Raw genomic sequence first — 23,775 nt, 5'->3', positions numbered from 1 at the left:
TTGCTCACTACTGCAACCACCAAGAACCAATGATAATGAGATTCATTGATTGTATTTAATATATTTAGTCGCCTCCAAATATAATTTATCATAATAAGGATTCCACATGTCTGCATAAAACTACATAAACTTAGGCATTCATAATTAAATAGCTACTCCATAATGATAAACTCAGTGGCCACTTTATTACATACATCTGTGCATCTGCTCATTAATACAAATAACCAATCATATGGCAGAAACTCAATGCATAACAGCATGGTGATGTGATCAAGAGGTTCAGTTGTTCAGACCAATCATCTCAATGGAAAAAATGTGATCCAAGTGACTTTAACCATGGACTGATGGTTGGTGCCAGATGGGGTGGTTTGAGTATTTCAGAAACTGCTGATTTCCTGGGATTTTCACACACAATAATCTCCAGAGATTACAGAGAATGGTGCAAAAACTCCACAAACATACCTAAATATCTAATAAAGTGGCTACTGGGTGCAGCAGCTTTACTAGATCAACAAGATTCAGGAATATGCATCTTATTGCCTGAAAAATGAATTTGCAGAGTTGTGGAGAAAGGAGACGTAGTTTTTTCATGGACCCAATGTATGCTCTAGATACCACCTTATTCGACACTGAATACATCTAATTTGTTATCACTGTTGATTATGGTGACCTGAAATTCTGTAAAAATTAAATTTCCATTACTTTTCACTGATATTATTTCCTCATAGTTCCTAATGGTACAGGAGGAAGCCACTTGGCTCATAGAGTCCATACTGACTCAGAACTCACCATCAGTTTCATTTATTTCTTGCCACCTATTCTCTCTCATCTTCCAAAAAGTCCAAGCAAGTTGATTTCCCAATTCAGGGTAATAAAAGATGCGCACTTCAGTCCATCGTCGAGCCTATGTATATTAATCCGAGCCATTAGCATCATTTCCATATCATTCTATGCTCTGCTTCTTCAAGTACCTGTCAAGATGCTTCTACTATTCTACTATTCTACTATTACTGTTCCCACTTCCTCCACCTCCTCTGGCATCTTCATTCCAGACACCCTCTATTCCCTCGTATCCCCTTTCAACCCCCCCCCTCACCTTAAGTAGTTTTAGAGACCACTCTCATGGGAAACAGACACTACCTAATCTGTGCCTTCCATGGTTTCAGATATCTCTATCAGGTTACTTCTCCAATGGAAACACACCCAGGCTACACAATCTCATCTTGTATTTCAAGCCCTTCAAACTAGAAAACATCCTTGTGAATATCTTCTGTACCCTTTCTAGCTTAATCACATCCTTCCTAATACTCAACTTGCCAGAATAAACTTAATGTGGCAGCAATTCTACAAATGTATGACTATGGATATCCTTGTAATCCATCTTGGCTGATGGAGGGTTTAATAATGTTTTTCAATGGCTCTGTGGACTGATCTCACAAACCCTGCTTCTACCTCAGATTTTAGACATGGTGATTAACACATTGAATCAGAATCGGATTCAATTTGAGATAAAGCCTGGCATCCGAGTCATCGTTTCCACTGCTCATCTCACATTAGGTAAGTGTGCTCATTAGACAGTGTCCCGCCGAAGGCTACGTTGTGCTGTTTTACTGGTAATTGGTTTATTATAGTCATGAGTATTGAGATACTGTGAAAAGCTTTGTCTTGCATGCTATCCAGCATGATCATTCCAAATATCAGTTCATCAATATGGTACATAGTAAAAAACATTAGCAGAATGAAGAATATTGTAATAAAGGGAAAAGCATAGTACAGGTAGGCAAGTAAGCTGCCAGAACCTTGACAAGAGAGATTGAGAGATAAACAAGTTATTTGTTGCTGAGGTCTTGATTTGACAAACCAGACTTCAAACGTCCAAATTTTTTTATGTTACTGAGTACCAAATGGGATATGTTTCACAGCTGAGTTCTGAGATTGCTGTTCACTGTCATCCTAGTTATTGTTTGAACTGTGTCTTTTTCCTGGCGTCTGTTTTTGTTTCTTCCTCATACATATCTTGGATGGTCAGAGTCCTTCGTGATGGATGTGGCTTTTTTGAGGCAAAGCCTTTAGAAGGTGCCTGCAATGATGGGGTCTAGTGATAGCCATGATGGATTCATAATAGTTCAAATCCAACATCATCTGTAAGGAGTTTGAATGGACTCTCCATGGAATGCATGTGCTTTTTCTGGATCCACCAGTTTCATTCCACAGTCCAAAGACATACCGATTAGTAGGTTAATTGGTCATTGTAAATTGTTCCATGATTAGGGTTAAATCAGGGCTTGCTGGGTGGTGTGGCTCTTAGGGCCAGAAGGACCTATTCCACATTGTATCTCAATCAATCAATAAATAATTAGGTAGATAAATAACCTTACCTGAATGAATTTGTCTGTCATTCTTCACAGGGGTAAAGCATCAAACTTATTAAATCTCATTATTACACATTGCAAAGAACTTTCTTCTCCTTTCACCTTTATTTCAATTGTTTTGTCCACTTCTCTTCTAATAAATCAGATAAAATGTAACGTTCAAATGGACCATCCCACATTCTTGTGCATTTAATAGGTTTCTGCCAGATAAGAGCCCCAATTTCAGCCTTTTCACTTGCTTCAATATCCTGTTGCTTGGTGAAGTCTAGCAGAGCTAGGAAATTTGGGCAGATTGGGCTTGAACGACTTTAATGCTTTAATGAATGATGAAGGAGACTTGAGAAGCAGTGGTGAGAAGTCTGTTACAATAGGATTGACTTTAACCTTGTGGCTGACTGAGTATTTCCACCATGGCTTAATACATTTTCAGGTAGAAATTCACCTGTGGTCACTAGCATTGAATGAGCACCATGTTACTGGCTACATTCTTTCTTCCTGATACCACAAGTGAGGATATCACAAAGAACTCTAGATACTTCTATCCATTCAGTGTGGAATTTGCGCTGCCTTAATTTCACCCAAATTCTCCTATTTGCACGTGCATTTGGAAACTACTCCTACACTGCCCTGTAGAAATACTTCATATATATACATACATACATATATATATGTGTGTATGTATATGTATATGTGTGTGTTATATATATATATATATATATATATATATATATATATATATATGTATATAAAATCCAGTATATTGCTATCAGCTGAAGCATTGAGTTCTATTTGGTACTGTGTGTTACAAACTATGCTTAATATCAGGTGCCAATGTATTATTATTTTGTGGTAACTAAGGGGCAGGAGCATGCTTTCTGTAATTACTACTGTTGTCCTAAATGTTTTGTCAGAGAAAGGTTAATGTTCTTGTTGTAATTGAAATCTTTTCCTATGCAATGTATCAATGTTAACTGCTTTGAAAGGTTTGTAACAAGGCAGTAGCACATTATAGTAGCCTAGTGGTTAGCTTGACGCTATTATAGCTAGGGGCGTCAGTGTTCAGAGTTCAATTCCAGCGTTATCTGTAAGGAGTTTGTATGTTCTCCCTCTGACTGCATGGGTTTCCTCCAGGTGTTCCTGTGTCCTCCCACAGTCTAAAGACATACTGGTTAGTAAATTAATTGGTCATTGTAAATTGTCCCATGATTAGGCTGGGATTAAATCAATGGGCTGCTGGCGTTATGAGTCAAAGGGCCAGAAGGGCCTATTCCACACTGTATCTCTAAATAAATAAAATAAATGCTAAGTAATTTTGTGACTGATCTATATAATCATAGATAAAGCAGACAAACAGTATCTATTTCCCAGGTTTGAAATGTCTTACACTAGAGTATTTAAGGTGAGAGGGGGAGAATTTCAAAGGTGATGGGCAAGGCAAGTACTTTTAGACAGAAAATGGGAGTGCAGTACCTAGGAAATGTTGAAAGCAGAGAACAAGAAAGACATTTTAGAGTCTCTTAGATGGGCACCTGAGTATCCAGAGAATAGAGGGATATCGACCAGGATGAAGGGATTAGGTGTCATTAAGTGTATAAGATGATGAGAGGCATTGGTTGTGTGGATAGTCAGATAGCCAGGGCTGAAATAGTTGCCACAAGAGGATACAGGCTTAAGGTGCTGGGGAGTAGGTACAGAAGGGATATCAGGGGTAAGCTTTTTACTCAGGGAGTGGTGAGTGCGTGGAATGGGCTTCTGGCAATGGTGGTGGAGGCAGATACGATAGGGTCTTTTAAGAGACTTTTAGATAGGTACGGAGCTTAGTAAAATAGAGGGCTATAGATAAGTCCAGTAATTTCTAAGGTAGGGACATGTTCAGCACAACTTTTTGGGCTGAAGGGCCTGTATTGTGCTGTAGGTTTTCTATGTTTCTGTGTTTTATTAGCTTAATTAGTTTGACACAATACTGTGGGCCAAAGGGACTGTTACTATGTTGTACTCTGCTATGTTCAATCTCCCATCAGCTGCTTCGCCATTGGGGATCACAGTCTTTTTTCATCTTGGCAATTGTTACGGTGTGATTTTGTCAATCATTTCTTTGGGCACAGTGTCTAGCGGAGATGAGAAAAAGATATGTTCATACTATTGAGTGGTACTTTAGGGTGGATGTTACTGTAATTTTCATTGGTGGTTGATAAGAGAGGCGAAAGGATCTTTTGCTGACACTTCCAGTGTGTTACAAGAAATGCAAGTCACATGATATGATTCTGAATCCGCTAACCAAAAAAACAGCATTAGCTTTGATCCTCATGGTTACTAGGGAAGTAGTTTGGCTGCACGGCAACATAGCAGCTTGTGTAAACTTATTACAACACCAACCAAACTCTGTAAGGGGTTTGTACGTTCTCCCCGAGACCATGTGTGTTTCCTCTAGGTGCTCCGATTTCCTCCCACATTCCAAAGACTTCTAGATTAATTGGTTACATTGGTATTCCTGGGCAGCATGGGCTTACTAGACTGGAATGGCCTGTTACTGTATTTCTCCCTGTTTTGTTAAACTATAAATACACAGTTTGTTCGGATTCATCTATTCTACCATCTCCCCACCCTGCCTGTACACCATGAGGGTGGCACGGTGTTGCAGAGGTTAGTGCTGCTGCTTCATCGCTCCAGCAATTTGGTCAGGTTCTGACCTTGAGTGCAGTCCGGATGGAGACTGTCCGCAGTGACCATGTGGGCTTTCCAAAGGTTTCCTCCCACATTCCCAATATGGGAAGCTATGGAGAGAGTGCAGAGGAGATTTACCAGGATGTTGCCTGGTTTGGAGAACAAGTCATATGAAGCAACTTAGCAGAGCTGGGACTTTCCTCTTTGTAGCGTAGAAGAATGAGAGGGGACTTATTAGATGTCTACAAGATTATGAGAGGCATAGATAAGGTGGCTAGTCAGTACCTGTTACCCAGGGCACCAATAGCAAACACCAGAGGGCATATGTACAAAATTAAGGGAGGGAAGTTTAGGGGAGACATCAGGGGTAAGTTTTCTATACAGAGGGTTGTGAGTGCCTGGAATGACTTGCCAGGGATGGTGGTGGAGGTTAAAACAGTAGGGGTATTTAAGAGCCTCTTGGACAGGCACATGTATGAAAAAAAAATGGAGGGTTATGGGGTAGTGTGGGTTTAGTACTGTTTTTTAAGGACTATATGGGTCAGCACAACTTGGAGGGCTGAAGGGCCTGTACTGTGCTGTGGTGTTCTATGGTTCTATGTGGCTCAATGGTTATCTGGCAACTGTAATTATCCATTAGTGCATGTAAGAGACAAAATAGAAGAAAGCAGTTGGTGGGCAAGTGAGGAAGAATAGATTGCAGGGCCTAAATGAGGCAAAAGTCCCCTGTGAAGACCCAAAAGGAACTACTGATGCTGGAAGAGTGAGACAAAATCAGAGTTAAATTGAAAAACTCAGCAGGTTAGACGGTATCTGTGGAAGTGAAAGCACAGACTGAAGACATCAGAATCTAGAATGAAAACAAAATCCTTCAGGAACTCAGCAGGTCAGGCAGCATCTAAGAGGGAGAAATTGTGAAGTAGAAGCAGTCAATGCTTTGAGGCTATAATCGTCCATTAGAGCTGGGTAAGAGAGAGTAGCACGTTTGCCTTCAGTAAGAGAAAGGGTGTGGGGTGCAGATGCATTGAACAAACAAATTCAAAGGTTGTCATCGCCGGTAGGTTTTGTTTCTTGGTCTGTGTAATGAGTATTGTTGATTTTATGTATAACTTTTCATAAATTCTATTGTATTTCTTTATTTTCCTCTAAGAAGTGAATCTCAAGGTAGGATATGGTACATAGATAATAATTTTATTTTGACTTTGAATTTTAATGGCTCTGTGGCCTACAAAACCTGTTGTAGTTGAAGCACTGTTTTTGCCACTTTCATGCTTCCTCTGAGCAGCATGGTCCTTCCTTTGTCAAATATCCCTTTCAACGGCAGGCACCAACATCTGCCTGTCCTCTGTTGGGCACCAGTTCATGGTATTCGGTATGGAGATAGTGGAGACATCATCTGATGTCTTTCCTAATTTGCTCTCGTATGGCTTCATTACAGTGGATGTGGCATGCAAATAGTGGATGCATCTCCAATTAACTTGTAGTTGTCTCAGCCAATCACACCCCCACAACACTTGTCCTCCTGTTTTTACACATACAAGCTCAATGTGGCTTGCTAGTTGCTGTATTTCACTGTCACAAATGTCATTCCCACAGGAGTTAGCTTTTCTCCAGTATAAGTTCTTAGTTGGATATCTGCAGGCTTCAGTTTAGTATCTTTAAAATGCCTCTCAAACTCATTTTGCAGAATGACTGAAACAGCTGAACCGGAGTCCAATTGCATTTTAATTAATTTGCCATTCACTTCTGCCATATTGCTTGTCTCCTGTTAGCTCCCAAATCGTAAATCTCAAAGGTACCCAGTCCTGTTGCACTCTCATCATTATCAGATTTTTCATCAATAGCGTGCAGATTTGTGCCCTTTTTGAAACAGCAACTTGAATTTTTCTCTATTTCTCTTCACTGTGAAAACCATTTATTTTTTTCTGCACAACATGCTCTTTTTAAAACGGTGACTCTGCACATGCTGGCCTGTTTCTTTTAAATTCAACCTTCCTCACAACTTTTTTTTACAGTTCTAACATCTCACTCTACTTTAACAGGTTGGTGGCTATGTTGGGTCTGTTTAAAAAATACCTTGTTACTAATTTTATGTTATAGAACTTCAAAACATTGAATTTATTCAAATGAAGATGGAAGTCTGAAAAAAGGTGTAACTTCCAGTTTACTTCCTACAAGGCTAGCACGTATCATGTAGTAGCATGACAAGATCTGCAACTAATGTATTTTTACATAGAACCCATAACTAATTACTTAAATGAACAAGAATGCTTAATTAAACAATATGTTTACAAGATTACTCCAATATTAGTGAAATATTAAATACACAACAACGACCATCACAACCACCTCTGGTAGTTGCAGAGGTGTGGTAGCCCTCTGCGACTCCTGTAAGAGTGTTTCATTGGCCTTGAGCTTGCAAGGCATCACGGGGCATTGACACATCCTGTTGTACTCTTCCCACTGTGCACATTTAGGGTTACCATTTTTATTTCCATGATTGGGTTGTGGCACACAGCCTGAGCTATCGTGCCCACATCCTTGGTGAATTGTCTCAGTGTTCATGGGCTGGCTCCAGCTTTGAGGATGATACTTCCACATGTGTGGTGATGCTGTGGTGTTCCTAGAGAGTGGTCAGTTACTTCTTCATCCCCAACATCCTGCTCTGGTCAATCTGTACCCTCCACCTCAATCGGTTCAAGTGCACCAGACACTTTTTTTGCTTCCTAGAGATTGGAGGGTGACCATTCCTGTACTGCTCCCAGACTCCCAAAGCTAAACAGAAGCCTGAGTGATATTTTACTGTTACCTAGGTTTTTTAAAGCCAAGTGGAGAACCGCTGAGATTGCATTGCAGCAGGTCCATGTTCTTGTTCAGGCAGGAGTTAATTCTAGCAACCTCGCAAAGCACTTCATCAAAGTAAAATGTGATATTGACAATTGTGTCAGTATTGAAATGAATTCCTCTCATCTAAGAATCCTCTCACCTATCAAAATCAGTTTGCCGGCCTCCAAGTAAAGTAATCAGAAAACCAATTGAACTGTTGTGTTCTCAGAAAGAACCTCAAATGGAATGCACAAATTGATTAATCATCTCAATTATCCTCTTGCCCCATTCTTTAATCCCATATCAGTTCTACAAAATATCTAGCTTTATGTTTTTAAAAAGTGCCGAACTCTATTCATTCGTTGACCCGATAACCTTGTTTCAAATTTATCCCCGTGGTTACCAGAAAGATCCTGTCTCTCACCCTCACTGCACTTAACAAGCTTCTTTTTTCTCACTGACCAAGGGTTTTCGACCTGAAACCTTAACTTGGTTTTTCTTCCTTGAGAAATGACCTGACTTGCTGAACTGTTTGAGCATTTTCTGTCTACATCATAGTTTTGTGTTCTTAATCTGTAAATTTAGAAATGGGTATCTATGGCAAATTTTTCAGTTAGGAATGAGGAAGTGTTGGCATTCATGTTCAATATGATAAAGTCAAAACCATCTTTTGTAGAACTCCAAACAAATGCACTCTTTGTTAGATGATATTCTCCCTACATAAAGTAGGTGGCATCTCCAGACCCGAGGAAAATTCTGTGAGAAGTCCAGTCACTGACAGAATGGACATCCATGTTTCTTGGGAAGTGTCCAAGTTTGTTGCTCTTGTCAGATGACCCAGATGCTGTTCAGGAAAGGATGTGCCATTCCCAATCCTTTACCACATCAGTTGCTTGCCAGTGTTTGTTTGTATAGTTTTACACTGATTCTTTTGTATTTCTTTGCTCTACTGTGAATACATGCAAGAAAATGAATCTCAGGGTAATAAAAATGTACTTTGATAATAAATTTACTTTGAACTTTTATTTGTCACATCCATTTCCTGTGGTGATCTTGGGTTTCTATCTTTCTTCTCGCAGTTCCCTCGTCCAGAAGAGACTTTTTGTGTTTTCATGCCAACTGTATCTCAAATTCTAATCGTGTTCGGTTCCCAGGATTCCAACAGGAATTTAAATCCATATTGTAACCAGAAGTTTTTTAAAATTTATCCATGAGATATGGATGTTGTCAAGATCTGTATTTATTGCTCATCAAATATTACCCATCAGTGAGCCACCATTTATAATTATAATAATTCTAGGATGGATTGAGAGGTTGGAGAAGGGGAGGTAGTTTCCTTTCGCTGGAAGGACTAGAACTATGAGGATGTAGTCATAGGCTGAGGATCATCCGTGAGGACTGAGAAATTGAAAATTATCTTCAGTTAGAAGACTATGAGTTCTCCATCCGAAAGAGCTGCAAAGATTTGGTTATAGGACCATAAGGTATAGGAACATAATTAGGCCATTTGGCCCATCAATTCTATTCTGGCATTTCATCACGGCTGATCCATTTTCCCTCTCAACCCCAATTTCCTGCTTTCTTATCGTGTCACTTGCTGATTAACCAAGAATCTATCAACTTCTGCATTAAATATACCTGAAGAATTGACCACCACAGCCAACTGTGGCAACAAATTCCACAGATTCACCAGTCTCTGGTTAAAGAAATTCCTCCTCATCTCCATTATAAACGGATGCCCCTCTATTCTGAGGCTCTGTTGTTTGGTCTTAGACTCCCCTACCACAGGAAACATCCTTTCCACATCTACTCTATCGAATCCCTTCAACATTCAATAGGTTTCAATGAGGCCACCACTCATTCTTCGGAATTCCAGTGAGTACAGGCCCAGAGTCATGAAATGCTCTTCATTTGACAAGCCATTCAAACCTGTAATAATTTTTTGTGAACATCCTTTAAATCCTGTCCAAAGTTAGCACATTCTTTCTTAGTTAAGTGACCCAAAGCTGCTCACAGTATTCCAAGTGAGGCCACTCCAGTGTTTTATAAAGCCTCAACAATACATTTTTGCTTTCTAGAGAATTTTCAAGAGAATTCTAGTTCTCTTGAAATGAATGCCACATTTGTTTCCTCATCACCAAGTTAACCTTTAGGGGATCCTGCACAAGGATTCCCAAGTTCTGTTGCATCTCAGATTTTTGAATTTTATCTCCATTTAAAAGTAGTCTACTCTTTTATTTCTTCTACTGAACTTCCCAATATTTTATTCTGGCTGCCACCTCTTTGCCCATTCTCCTATTCTGTCTAAATCCTTCTGTACCCTCTCCACTTCCTTAAAACTACCTGCTCATCTTTGTATCGTCTACAAACTTTGCATCAAAGCCAACAATTCCATTATCCAAGACACTGACATATAAAATAAAAAGAAGCTGTCTCAACACAAACTCCTGTGGAGCACCACTAGTCACCTGTAGCCAACCCAGAAAAGGCTCCCTTAATTACCACTCTTCACTTCTAGCCAGTCAGCCACTGCTTTATCCATGCCAGTATCTTACCTTAATACCATGGGCTCTTAAATTGTTAAACGACCTCATGTGTAACACTTACCAAAGGCTTTCTGAAAATACAAGTACACAGCATCCACCATTTCTCCTTTGTCTATCCTGCTTGTTATTTCTTCAAAGAATTCCAACAGCTTGGTCGGACAAGATTTTCCCTTGAGGAAACCATGCTGACTATGGCTTTTTTTTTCCATGTGCCTCCAAGTACCCTGAATCCACATCCTTAATAATTGCCTGAAACATTTTCCCAACCACAGATGTAAGGCTAACTGGCCTATAATTTCTTTTCTCTCTCTCACTTCTTGAACACTGGAGTGATATCTGCTATTTTCCAATCTTCCAGAACCATTCAGAATCTAGTGGTTCTTGAAAGATGCCTCCATGATCTCTTCAGCCATCTCTTTCAGAACTCTGGAGTGTATCTACCTTCAGACATTTCGATTTCCTAAGAACCTCTATCTAGAAATGGTATCTTCACACAATTCATGCCAACTGACACCTGGAACTTCCACCATACTGCTAATATCTTCCACAGCGAAGATTGATGCATAAGTCTTATTCAATTCACCTGACATTTCCTTGTCTCCCATTACCCTAGCATCATTTTCCAGCAGCCCGATATTCACTCTTGTCTCTCTTTTGTGCTGTGTTATAAGTTGTAAGCAATCATGTATGCTCCATGACCTGATTGTTCCTTGCAATTTTTTTCTCCAGAAGTGATTTGCCATTGCCTTCTTCTGAGCAGAGTCTTTACAGGACAATGCTCTTCAGATCTTCTGCCTGGCATCAGTGGTCGCATATCCAGGACTTGTGATATGCACCAGCTGCTCATACAACCATCCACCACCTGCTCACATGGCCCTGATTGGGGGGGCTAAGCAGGTGCTATGCCTTACCCAAGGGTGGCCTGTAGGCTAGAGGAGGGAACAAGTGCCTTATGTCTCCTTAGGTAGAGAAGTATCTCCACCCCACCACCCTACATTCTGAAAGAAGTATATAAAATGAGTAGACAGATGGTATCATTTCCTGGGTTGAAATATCTAATGTTACACGTTATGCATTTAAGGTGAATGGGGGGGGGGGGGAAGTTCAAAGGAGATATTCAGGGTTTTTTTTAACACAGTGGTTACTGAGTGCCTGGAATGCATTGGAGGTAGATCAGAATCAGAATCGGAATCAAAAAAGCAGTGAGTTAGTGTTCATGGGTTCAATGTCCATTCAGAAATCAGATGGAAGAGGGAAACAAGCTGTTCTTGAGTTGTTGAGTGTGTGCCTTCACACTTATATAGCTCCTTCCTGGTGGTAGAAATAAGAACAAGGCATGACCTGGGTAATGGGGGTCCTTACTGATGGACATTGCATTTTTGAGGCACCACTCCTTGAAGATGTCCTAGATACTAAAGATGCTACTTCCCATACAGAGCTGACTAAGCTTACTTCGATAATGTGCAGTCGTGCCCCCCCCCCCCACCATATCTCTGTAGCAATGTTCAAGTGTTTTTGGAGACATACCAAATCTTCTCAATCTCCTAATAAGATAGAGCCACTGTCGTACCTTCTTTTTACCTGCATTGTTACATTGGGTCCAGGTTAGATCCTCAGAGATATTGACACCTAGGAACTGGAAATTGCTCACTCTCTCCAATTCTGATCCCTCTATGAGGATTGGATTGAATTGAATTGACTTTATTTCTTACATCCTTCACATACCTGAGGAGTTAATCTTTACTTTATGTCTCCATCTGAATGTGCAATGTGCAAATTGTAATAATTTTAAATAAATAGTATGTACAGTAACATAAACAACAGAACAGTCAATATAGCTGAGAATTACAATTGTGTCAGCGTGAGTTCATCAGTCTGATGGCCTGGTGGAGGAAGCTGTCCTGGAGCCTGTTGGTCCTGGCTTTTATGCAGTGATACCGCTTCCCGGATGGTAGCAGCTGGAGCAGTTTGTGGTTGGGGTGACTTGGGTCCCCAGTGATCCTTCAGGCCCTTTTTACACACCAGTCGCTGTACAGAGGCCGTGGTTCTGAAACTTTTCAATCAGAACTGTAGGAAATGATTGTGTGAAATGTTGAGCTATAGTCAATAAGCAGCACACAGAGTGACGGGGAGAGTGTACAAACTCCTAACAGACAACAGTGGATTTGATCCTGGGCTGCTGGCTCTGGAATAGTGTTACATTAACCACTACGCTACTGTATTTGAGAGGAACTTGGCACATGAGCACGTGGAGAATGAAGGGATATGGACCATGTGCAGGAAGAAGGGAATGGAGTAATTAGGCATCATTAGCTTTATTAATTTGGCACACATCTTTGACTGAGGGTTACATAGAACAGCACAGCACAGGAACTGGCTCTTCAGCCCACAAAGTTGCTCTAGACCAATTAAAGTATTAATCAAATGGCGAATTAGACTGTTCCTGTCTGCCTACACAATGTCCATATACTTCCATTTCTCTCACATTCATGTACCTATCTAAGCATCTCTTAAAAGGCCCAGGTGTATCTGCCTCTACCACCATCCAGACAGCTCATTCCAAACAACCACCACTCTCTATGTAAACCTTTATCCCTCACATCTCCTTTGAGCTTACCCCGACTCTTTAAATACATGTCCTCTGGCATTAGATAATTCAACCAAACGTGGGAGTGTACTATCTGTTCAAGTCCTAGAACAATAAACTTCTGGCTGTGAAGTGAATTAAGGGGATTGGAGATAGGACAGGGAAGGTGACTTGAGGAATGGAGAAGAGGATTGGAGATAGGACAGGGAAGGTGACTTGAGGAATGGAGAAGAGGATTGGAGATAGGACAGGGAAGGTGATTTGAGGATTGGGGAAGGGGATTGGAGATAGGACAGAGAAGGTGACTTGAGGAATGGAGAAGAGGATTGGAGATAGGACAGGGAAGGTGACTTGAGGAATGGGAAAGAGGATTGGAGATAGGACAGGGAAGGTGACTTGAGGAATGGAGAAGAGGATTGGAGATAGGACAGAGAAGGTGACTTGAGGAATGGAGAAGAGGATTGGAGATAGGACAGGGAAGGTGACTTGAGGATTGGGGAAGGGCATTGGAGATAGGACAGAGAAGTTAACTTGAGGAATGGGATCAGGAGTTAACTTACTGAATGTTAGAACAGGTTTGAGAGGCTCTGACACCTACTCCTGCTTTATCTTATATTCCTGCTGGATCCAATACAGTCCATATGATAAAGGTAGTGGCTAAAAGGTTGATTTAAATGTTCACTCCTCTTTGTTGTCTTACCAGTTGTATGAGATGCACGTGTCAACTGTTTTCCCACAGCTCCTCTGGTGGATTCCAGCCCAGGACACAGTGGCTCAGCTCTGTTGATGCTGTTGTCTTTGGCCTTTGTCGGCTTAGCTGTGTTTGTAATCTACAAGTTCAAAAGGTAAAGTATGGCTGCATAATTACATGGTGAATGTTGTTGTGTTTAATTTAGTGAGACAGTGAGGAATACCACATTTCCTCATAATTTTGAAAAAGCTAAGATTCCCAGTATAATATAGAGTGTTACTTACTTGTGTTTCTCATGTTTACAAGTTACAAACCTCAGTGGTTTATAATAAAAATTATAATGTAATTTATATTATAATGGTTGCAGTGTAAAGACTAAAATTTATCAGTATATGTATTTTATTCAACATTTTGTGGAAAAAATAATTAATTTTTGATCAATAGCATTAAGGACACCAAACAGTAGTACAGGGTGCTGCACTCAACTTTCCAAAATTCATTTGGAACTTCAATAATTTCAGAGACAGAGGACAACACTCTAACATGACAAAGTAGAGTGATCAGTGCTACTGGCCCAGGGCCTTTCCATAGTACTTGTATTTTTATTTTCTTCGTTTTTTTGGATGAAAATTCTTCATTAATCAAATGAAGGGACTTGAGCATTTTTCCACGACTAGGTGGAATTCACAGGAAGCCCTTGGGTAACCATGACTTGTTTGATTGAACTACAGGAACATAGGGATGGGGGAGGCCATTTAGCAGCAGGCACAGGCACTTTGATAAGGTTATTCCCCCACAACTTTACCCACTGTCCCATTCACAGCCCGCCCATGGAGAAGCTCAGAGAAGCATTGTCCAGAGTAATCTTAAGCTTTATTTTAATGAGATAAACCAAAGAAAGCTGAGCCAAATGCCTGAGTGTATCGCTAGAAAAAGGCCATTGATCTTCTTGAGTTTGTTCTGCCATGACTAAACTGCACACACTCACCTTTTCCCCATATGTCCTGAAAGAACTATTGGTTAACCATCAATTACTGTTTACAGAATAGATTTCTAATTTGTTAATGTAGACAGAGTTTCCTAATTTCACTGTCTGGCTGTAGTCATTAATTCACATTCCCCCAGTCATTGACAACCAAACCACTGGAAATAGCTTTTCTCCAAGTGCTCAATGAGTTGTGCTTAATAAATTCCAAACTACAATTTACCCTAAATTTCTAGATACCAGGGAGATAAAATCTGATCTGTGCAATCACTCCTCAAAATTTAATCTCAGAGTTCAGGTACCATTCTTGGTATATCAACACAGCACATCTTTGATTGCAATATATTCTTCCATCCATCCAGTCCCTAAACTGCTCACACCGCACTGGGTATAATCAAGCTAGGGTTCTGGTTACAATCCTGAGTTATTCACTGCAGATGGCTTCTTCTTGTGGGCAATACAGAGCAATGTTAGTCTTCTAGTTTAACCAGGTTAATTTTTTATGCTGTTCCCATTAAACATTACTCAGGCTGAGTCTGCAGAGGAGAAATAACTATAAAAGACCCTGTGTCCCTTCTAGAAATGATCCTATTTCTGAAATTATTATTGCAAAGTTCTCTGCCTTCTGGCTAGACACATGAGAAAATGAACATCAACCTTTTCGTGCTGTGAATCTTGTTGCTTGTGATTTGAAACAATCACTGTAATCTTTAAAATGCGTTCCTTAGCTCAGATTCATCTTCCCTAAGGGACAGATATTCGACTCAGGTATTGGTGCTAAGCCCATGTGAGAAAATTACAAGGATGTACTTAGCGCTTGTAAATTCAAATTCTATTAACCAGGGACCAATATCTTCCAGTGTTTTTAGCTTTTCTATCTCACTTGACTTGACTAGCTTACTTACATTGCCTCCAGTTTAACCTTCACAAGAGATTCTGCAGATGCTGGAAATCCAGAATAAAATACACAAAATGCTGGAGGAGCTCAACACGTCAGGCTGCGTCTATGGAAAGGGATAATGAAAGGTCCCGATGAAGGGTGTTGTCCCAAAATATCTACTCTTTATTCCTTTCTGCAGATGCTGCCTGACCTCATGAGTTTCTCCAGCATTTTGTGTGTGTTCCTCCAGTTTAACTCCCTCCTTCATGCAAATGATTTGCATGTCAAGCTGGCTTGTGTGTATGTCTGATACTTCTCCCAGCACACTCATTCCAACCATCAATCCCATCGCTCTACACTACCAGGCCCGCATTCCTATCAAACACTTAACCTAGACTAACCAAGGCTAATGCTAATGCAAGGCTCAGGAATCATCAACACAACTCAATGTAATTACTATAATGGATTTTTGAAACTGCACTAAAAGATGTGACCAATTACTTCCAATAGCCTCCATCCTAATTACCTCCATTATAAATTAATGCAAGAAGTTTACTAAGGCAATTGCCCTGCTTTTAATGTAAGGCAGCCTGTAATTTTCAATCCTGTAATTAATAGCAGTAGAGTTTATAAATGGCATTGGCATACTCCGGAATTACTAATGCAGGAGGAGAGAAGATGAGAGCAGACCTGCACTGTGACTGATGATTGGCAGAGTAGATATGGGATTCATTTGTGGATATTCAGCGAATGTTTTGAACTACAGAGAGATTAGTTTTAGGGAAATAGGAGGATTTTCCTTGGAGTTTGTTTGATCTTCTGGCAGAAGTGAGTACAAAAAATGTTTAATGTAATGTTAATAACTAATTTTTAATTCCACTAATTGATGATGTTTTAAGAATATTTTATTTACACATGGTGTAGCTATTGGAATTGTCTAATTGTCTGTATTGTCTAAAACATGAACTTGTTGATGCATAATCTTTATCTGTCAGCTAACCAAAAACAATAATTTTTTCATGACATTTTTAATGAAAGCCACCACTTCATTTATGTTATATATTGTTTACATTTAATGGCCCAGGGAAATCTTTGCTGAAAGCAGTGAAGAATTATAATAAAATGGTCAGTTGGAAGGGAATCTTTCATTTAATTATATGAAGGGACTTGCTGGCATTCAGGCAGGGAGGAATTATTTGGCACAGCTGTGAAGAAGAAATATTAAGTGATCCTATAATTTCCAAATAATCTGCAGGTACACTGATCAACACAACTCCACTGAGCTTGCATGTTTGAACTCAAACATCATTAATGTCGATCAATTATTCTTTCATACTGTTTATTCATAAATGACAACTGATCGAGAAAATAAATTATCAAATAACATTTTAGCATCAAGCCCCCCACCCCACGGGAAAGCACCTGTTACTTGCGTAAATATTAATGCGGCATCTCTTTATCAGCTTCCCCATCAATAAAAAGAGCTTTAAATAACAATCTCATTTGTGAATAAACAATATGAAAGAATGATAGACAAGCATTATTGATGTTGGAGTTCACATATTCAAACTCAACAGAGTTATGTTGTGATCAGATACTCAACAGATGAGTTTTCAAATTTTCAATATGATTTTCTTATTGTTTCTCTTATTACGAAACAGAACCACATTGAAAATTAATTTGTAATTTTCATTCAATCTGTCCTGATCAATTGAGGCCCTGAGAACTCCAAGTTCTCTCTCTTCTGTTCCACCACAAACAAGTAAAATGCTCAGTGCTCCCATGGTGATGCACTTTTTTTGGCATGGTAGTCCTCATGTTACAGCTGCATGGATGTGAATGTTTACTCTAACAGAATTTGCCATCCCGAAATTTGAGATAAAATTTGCTCTTACATAATTTATATGAAAAAATGTAAATAAATAAACAATTTTTAAACTCCAGTTCCTTGGCATAAAAACAGATGACGGGGCTTCACGTTATGTAAAATGGTGACACCAAGAGTTCCTAGGTACACAACTGCCTATAACATGGGAGTCACCTGTCCTTACTTTTCTCCAAGCATAATGGCTTATCCATGATAATGTCTGTGATTCCCTTTTCCAGGTGTCCGCTGTCTCCAGCAACAAGTCATCTCCGGGCCAATATTTTCCCATGTCCTCACCTCTCTAGTGAGTCTCTTTCCAGTGTTTACTTTAATTGGCTTTTCCCATTACACTGGTAAGAGTTCTTAGAGTTATAGAGTCATAAGACAGAAATAGGCCCATTGGGTCATCAACTGCATGCCAAATATTAATTGGCCTATTTCCACACCTGGACCAGAGCCCTCTATATCCTTCCCATCCATGTACTTATCCAAATTTCTCTTAAATATTGAAATCGAATCTACATCTACCACTTCCTCAGGCAGCTCATTCCACATCCTCACAATTTCTGAGTGAAGATGTTCCCTTTCAAGTGCTACCGTTTTTTTCTTATTTCTTTCAAAATAAGAAAATCACATTGCCATTTTGAAATCTCACCTCGAGAGAACTTGTTCACAATACAGCTCTGAAAATTTCTTGACCTGTGGCATCTCAGCCTACTTCACACCAAGAGCAAGGTGCCAAACAGAAGATATTTTCACAAAGTCGGCGTCTCAACTGGGTTGCAGCTTTATGATATTTGAACTCACCCACATAGCTAGTCGTTAACTGAAGCTATGGTTGCATATAAACATCAGGGAGCCTCATTAAACTCGGATAACTCTGGCCCATTACCATCTGCCCCATTGAGTTGCAACATCTGCTTGATGCTAGCTCCCAGCTTTTATGTTCTGGATTGAGAGTTTCTTTTTGCCTTCAGCTACATTTCTTTCCACTCTCTGAAGCCTGTAAAGGATTTCACTAAATGTTCTTGGCTGAGTGTGGAAGAATATCTGTTCAGCACTAGTATTCACCAGTCACCTGCGATGCTGCTCCATTCCAACTGCCAGCCAGGTTACGCAGAAGGCTGCCATATTCTTGTGCAAGCTGAACACATCGGAATGGTTTTGAGTGTTCCTGTCCCAGGTGTGAATTTTCTCATTCCTTACGTGAGGAGGATGGTGTTGAGGGAAGTCACCCATCCCGCTGTGTTCCTGCATGCTCTTATTTAAAACTCTCCAATTAATCCCATTCCCCTCTCCTTCTTCCTATGCCCTGTGTTTTACTTCTTTCTACATGCCACTATTGAATTTGCTTCCAACAGCCTTTTAGAGGATGTGGAAGTCTAGCTACTTCATAACAAATATTTTCATTTCTGGACCTTTTGTTGATCACATTATCTCTGGATGTGGAATAGAATGGCACAGTAAGTCCCTTGTCCTACAAAGTCTGTGCCAACCAAAAACAGTAGATCCTTTGGTTACTAATTATTACATTTCTTTCAACATTTTACTTATCTCGAAACCCTCTCCAATATGTTGGCCTCTCTCCTAAAATGTGCTGCTCGGAGTTAAATGTACTCTCCACATATAAAGCAGCCCACTACTTATTGTTGCATTGGCTCATTACTTAGAAATAAAAGAAAGATTGTGTTTCTGTCAAAATTACAATCTAGCAACAGTAAAGTGGTGTTAGATCATTGGTCTTCGGTGATTACCTGTGGATATGTGATCAAAGTTCCTATTTATAAACGGAGGTTGACATTAAACTATTGAAGCCAAGGTAGGTAAACTAGCACTCCACAAATACTAATATGTTCTGGCTATTACCACCTTGACATCGTATTGATTTGCTCGATAAAGTAGGTTCGCTTCGTCCTCCCCTCACTAACAAGCTAACACAACCTACAAAAGCAAGTTAACACATCCACATATAGGGTTTACATTAAAATGGAAATTTCTTCCAGTGCATATTTTTTTCTTAATTGGCTGTTTGTCATTTTATACAGGAAAATACCTGGGATTAACGTTTATGCCCAGATGCACAATGAGAAGGAGCAGGAGATGATAAACCCAATTACTCAAACTGAGGGCACTCCCAACATTAACCAGCCCAGAGGGATTCACTGATGACACACAGAATTTAGGTAAATAAGCTAAACCAGCAATAAATTCAATACACACAATCTCCATTCTTTCCCTAATCTCTCTCTCTCTCTCTCTCTCTCTCACTCAAACACACACTCATAGACACAGTTAAAATAAAATTTTTGCTCGTTCTTTTAGGAATTTGTTACTCTAATATTTTTTCCGTGTTGCCTCCTGATCCCCAGACTATAATGTTTCACTATGCTTCAGTGCTTCTACTGGTGAGGTTTGGATCTCATTCACAGTTCAGCATTATCAGAGATAATGGAGCAGAATTTAATTGATCTGATTAACAGAAGCGGTGATGACCACACATAGGCTGTTTCTCTGAGTCTGTCCTCCCTGCCCTTTCGTTCACTTCCCTGCAATTCTACTCTCCACTCCACCAATGCCTCCCCACCACCACCCACCAAAACCATTTCCACATTCTCCTGAACAGAAGTTAATGAATTTTGTTAGGGGCGTGGGTCTCTCCTCTCACCACTGGCGCACTTAAGGTGGCAGGGTATGTAACTACCTACTGAACATTTAAAGGCCTTGATAAAGTGGACATGAAGAGGATGTTTCCAAATGTGGGAGAGTCCAGGACCAGAGGGCACAGCCTCCGAATAGATGAATATGGAATTTCTTAATGAATCTATAGCAATGAGTCTGTGGAATTCATTGCTGTAGATGACTGTGGATGACAAGTCATTTGGTATATACTTAAAGTGGAGGCTGATAGGTTCTTGATTGGTAATGGTGTCAAAGGCTACAGGGAAAAGACAGGAGAATGGGATTGAGAAGGAAGATAATGGAGCAGATTTAATGGACCGAATGGCCTAATTCTGCTCCTATTTCTTATGGTCAACTGAATGGCAGTCCAAAGCACTGTCATTTTTTATACCCAAGCCTAATCAGTCTTGTACCCTGTGTCTGCACCATTACACTAAACTCCCTGAAGGCTGAGCAACTAGTAACCAGGAAGGACAGGCAACCAAAATGGTGAATGGACCATCTTAATTCACATTACTCCCTCTGCTTCACTAGTCTGCGAATACATCTGGTCGAACTGCAAAATCTAGGCCCATTCCTATCACCTACAGTCCCTTGTGCCAGCAAAGATTTAACCAGTGTACTTTGCTAGGCTTTGAGGAGACTGGTGCCAAGAACCTCAAGGCCTTGTACTGATTGTTTACAGAAAGCAGAAAGGCAGCCTGGAGCATCGTCAGCTGGATGTGACTATTGGACTGGGTGTTGCTGCTATTTTCCATTCTCTCCTGACAGATGGACCAGCATGGCCAGTGTGCCAGGCTTTGTGCAAATTATGTCCTTAAGCTGAATTTCAGAGTTTTTTTCTTATTCCCAGAGCAAGGCTGTAAAGAGGAAAAGAGGGCCAGTTTCATTCAGAATTGGCACAACCTGAGAAAGTCAGGCTCTGTTAATGTCTTGAATGATGTCCCTTGGGGCAAGTCTCCATCACAGACTGAAAGTGCAGGCCAACAAAATGTCAATGTGTCTTGCAGTGCTCTGAGCAGCCTTATCCACCACGTTGGAGGGACAGTCAGAGAGGAGTGGCCACTGCGTACACCCGGTGAGTATGGGCCCATTACTCCACCAGCCACAGCCACTTCCATACCTTTTGCTTTCATTTGTTGCTACACTTCTGTTTTCAACACACATTGCCTTGCTGTAAGACCTTTGAGTGAAAGACTCCTGATCTGAGAATGATATTCTCTTACTCCTTCATCATCTTTCTTACTCCTTCATCATCTCCCATTATAAATATATGTCACTTGATATGTCCACAGTCATTGTTTGTCTGTGTTTGTGTAAAAATAAACTGAAACCAAACATATCGAAGAAACTGATTCGATATGGCTGTGATCTCCACCATACCAGCCTGGTCTATCAAACACTGGTCCCAACCAAGAACAAGACTAGATTAATAACGTTGAATAACTTTGAAACTATGTAATCTAACTTGGAATGGATCTTTCTATTCTGAGACTCATTTGATGCTCAGTGGTTGAGTAATTCCAAACTGTCATTCCTAGTGCAGTTATTTGCCTTTAGAGGTAAAGTCTTGTGGGTGGAGATGTAAACCAAACCCTCATCTACCCTAAGACAGATTTATCCAGGACTGTGCCAAAGTCTTTCACACATATATAGATCTAGGATGCCCAAGATTTATGCACAGTACTGTATTTGTCAATGTGGAGCAGAGAGCAAGTTTGTAAATCTGGCAGGAGCAAAGGATGATGGGAATAACAAGGATAGAACACTGGAGGAGGGGTGTGGGACAGGTGGCAGAGAAGCAGTGCCAGGTGCAGAGGGTGGCACAAGTGCAGACACACCCAGCCCATAGATACCAGGCAAGGTCATTTCATTCCAAACAATTAGTTTATTGATCATTACAGATTGTCTCTTCCTCTCTCCCTCCCTCTTTTCCCAACCATTAGTCCCTTCTCCCTGCCCCCTTCCCACTCTCATCCACTATGGAGACCCATATCAGAATCAGGTTTATCATCATTCACGTTATGAAATTTGTTTTATTTTTTTGCGGCAATAGTACAGTGCAAGACTTAAAATTACTACAGCACTGTGCAAAATTCTTCAGCACGTGTATTCTTAAAGCAAAATTACTTTAAAAATAATGTTAATAATAATACATGTCAAAAAATTTAATGTAAATAGCAGTTAATAGTAAAAACCTAAATCAAATCAATATTTAAAACTGCATCAATTCTCTTCGGTACACTGTTGTGCAGTTTTATAAGAAAATCAGCTGCTAGGTTTTTCCAAGCAACTTTGGGAACTAGCCACAGTTCTTTTGCAGACTTTGGCTGTTTTGTTTGGTTCTATCTGTCCAGATAATTCCAGATAGACTAGATGGTGTTGAAATCAGGGCTCTGTGGAGACTCTAAATCTAGAGTGCCCAAGACTTTTGCAGAATACTGTAAAGTATCTCAAGGGGTTCTCTACAACCAAGAAAATGGGGAACTTGCCAGAAATTGTCCATCCACCAATGTTGCCAGAAAAGTTTATGTGTTCATCTTCTCACCATTGCTGGTCGAATTCTGCAACAATTAACTTTAGAGCCCACATCTCTTACAAAAGTACAGGACCCTTCAGAAGTCGGCTATAATATGTTTAGAGGAAGTCCAGGGTTGTAAAATTTACTAACATTGATATCAGTTCTTTTGTGATCTCCACAAATGCCATGCTCTTGAAGTTGGTTTCAGTGAAGAATTGACAGCATCTAACCTCAGTGAGTGACACCCTTTTGGCACATCACGCTTCAGGCTGTAGTGCCTTTGTGATATCCAGTCAGAAAACTCTCAGCAGAGAAGGCACAATGAAACTAAGAAAAAGACACTTTGTGTTACAATGTAGGAGAAATTGTGAAGCCTCCTAACATTTTCTTGCTATGTATTTTTTTTAACTTTACTTTCTTTTCAACTCTGCTATTCTTTAACAAACATTAGTTGTATTCCGGCAAGGTCAAGAAGCTTCTTGCCGAACATCAGGGCCAGTGAACCCAACATGTGGGTCATATGAGCCTTCTGCCCAGCCTAATATTTTGGCCTTTTCCTGTATTTTAATTGCAAACTTAAGAGTAAGTAAGGCATAATTAAACAATATTTATCCATTTGGTTCTTAACTGTGTTTATTGGTGTTAAGGAACTGCAGCTGCAGTTTGATGACCTCGACTCATTTGGCAGAATGAGGAGGTGATAGATAGGGGCTACAGGGAGGTAGTCACCCCTAAATTGCAGGAGATAGCTATCTGTGTGACTGTCAGGAGGGGGAAAGGGAATAAGCAGTCAGTGCAGAGTACCCCTGCGGCCTTCCTCCTCGATAATAAGTACACTGCTTTAAATACTGTTGTGGTGGTGGGGGGGAAGCAATTTGGAAGGCGCAGGATAGATTCATCCCAAGGAAGAACTCTAAAGGGAGATGAGGCAACCATGGTTGATGAGGGAAGTCAAAGACAGTATAAAAGCAAAAGAGGGAGCATATAATGCAGCAAAAGTTAGTGGGAAGTTACAGGATTGGGAAGCTTTTAAAAACAAGCAGAAGGCAATTAAAAGAACATAAAGAGAGAGAAGAAATGAATGATGATGGTAAACTAGCTAATAATATAATAGAAAATACCAGAAGTTTTTTAAGATATATAAAGAATAAAAGATA

The 23,775-nt window shown here is 40.1% G+C and overlaps 1 protein-coding gene across 1 annotated transcript in view; it reads left to right on the top strand.

The window, feature by feature from the left end:
* Positions 1-23,775, top strand: part of LOC132379726 (VPS10 domain-containing receptor SorCS1-like) — a 1,404,942-nt gene that overhangs the window by 1,367,457 nt on the left and 13,710 nt on the right. The window contains exons 24-26 of the mRNA XM_059948015.1: positions 1,458-1,557; positions 13,735-13,840; positions 19,464-19,601. Coding sequence (XP_059803998.1) covers positions 1,458-1,557; positions 13,735-13,840; positions 19,464-19,584 — 327 coding nt within the window. The 3' untranslated portion in view covers positions 19,585-19,601. The remainder of the gene's footprint in view (positions 1-1,457; positions 1,558-13,734; positions 13,841-19,463; positions 19,602-23,775) is intronic.

The sequence above is a fragment of the Hypanus sabinus genome, chromosome 22, assembly GCF_030144855.1.
Source record: "Hypanus sabinus isolate sHypSab1 chromosome 22, sHypSab1.hap1, whole genome shotgun sequence".
NCBI lineage: Eukaryota > Metazoa > Chordata > Chondrichthyes > Myliobatiformes > Dasyatidae > Hypanus > Hypanus sabinus.
This window is presented reverse-complemented; position numbering and strand designations above follow the sequence as displayed.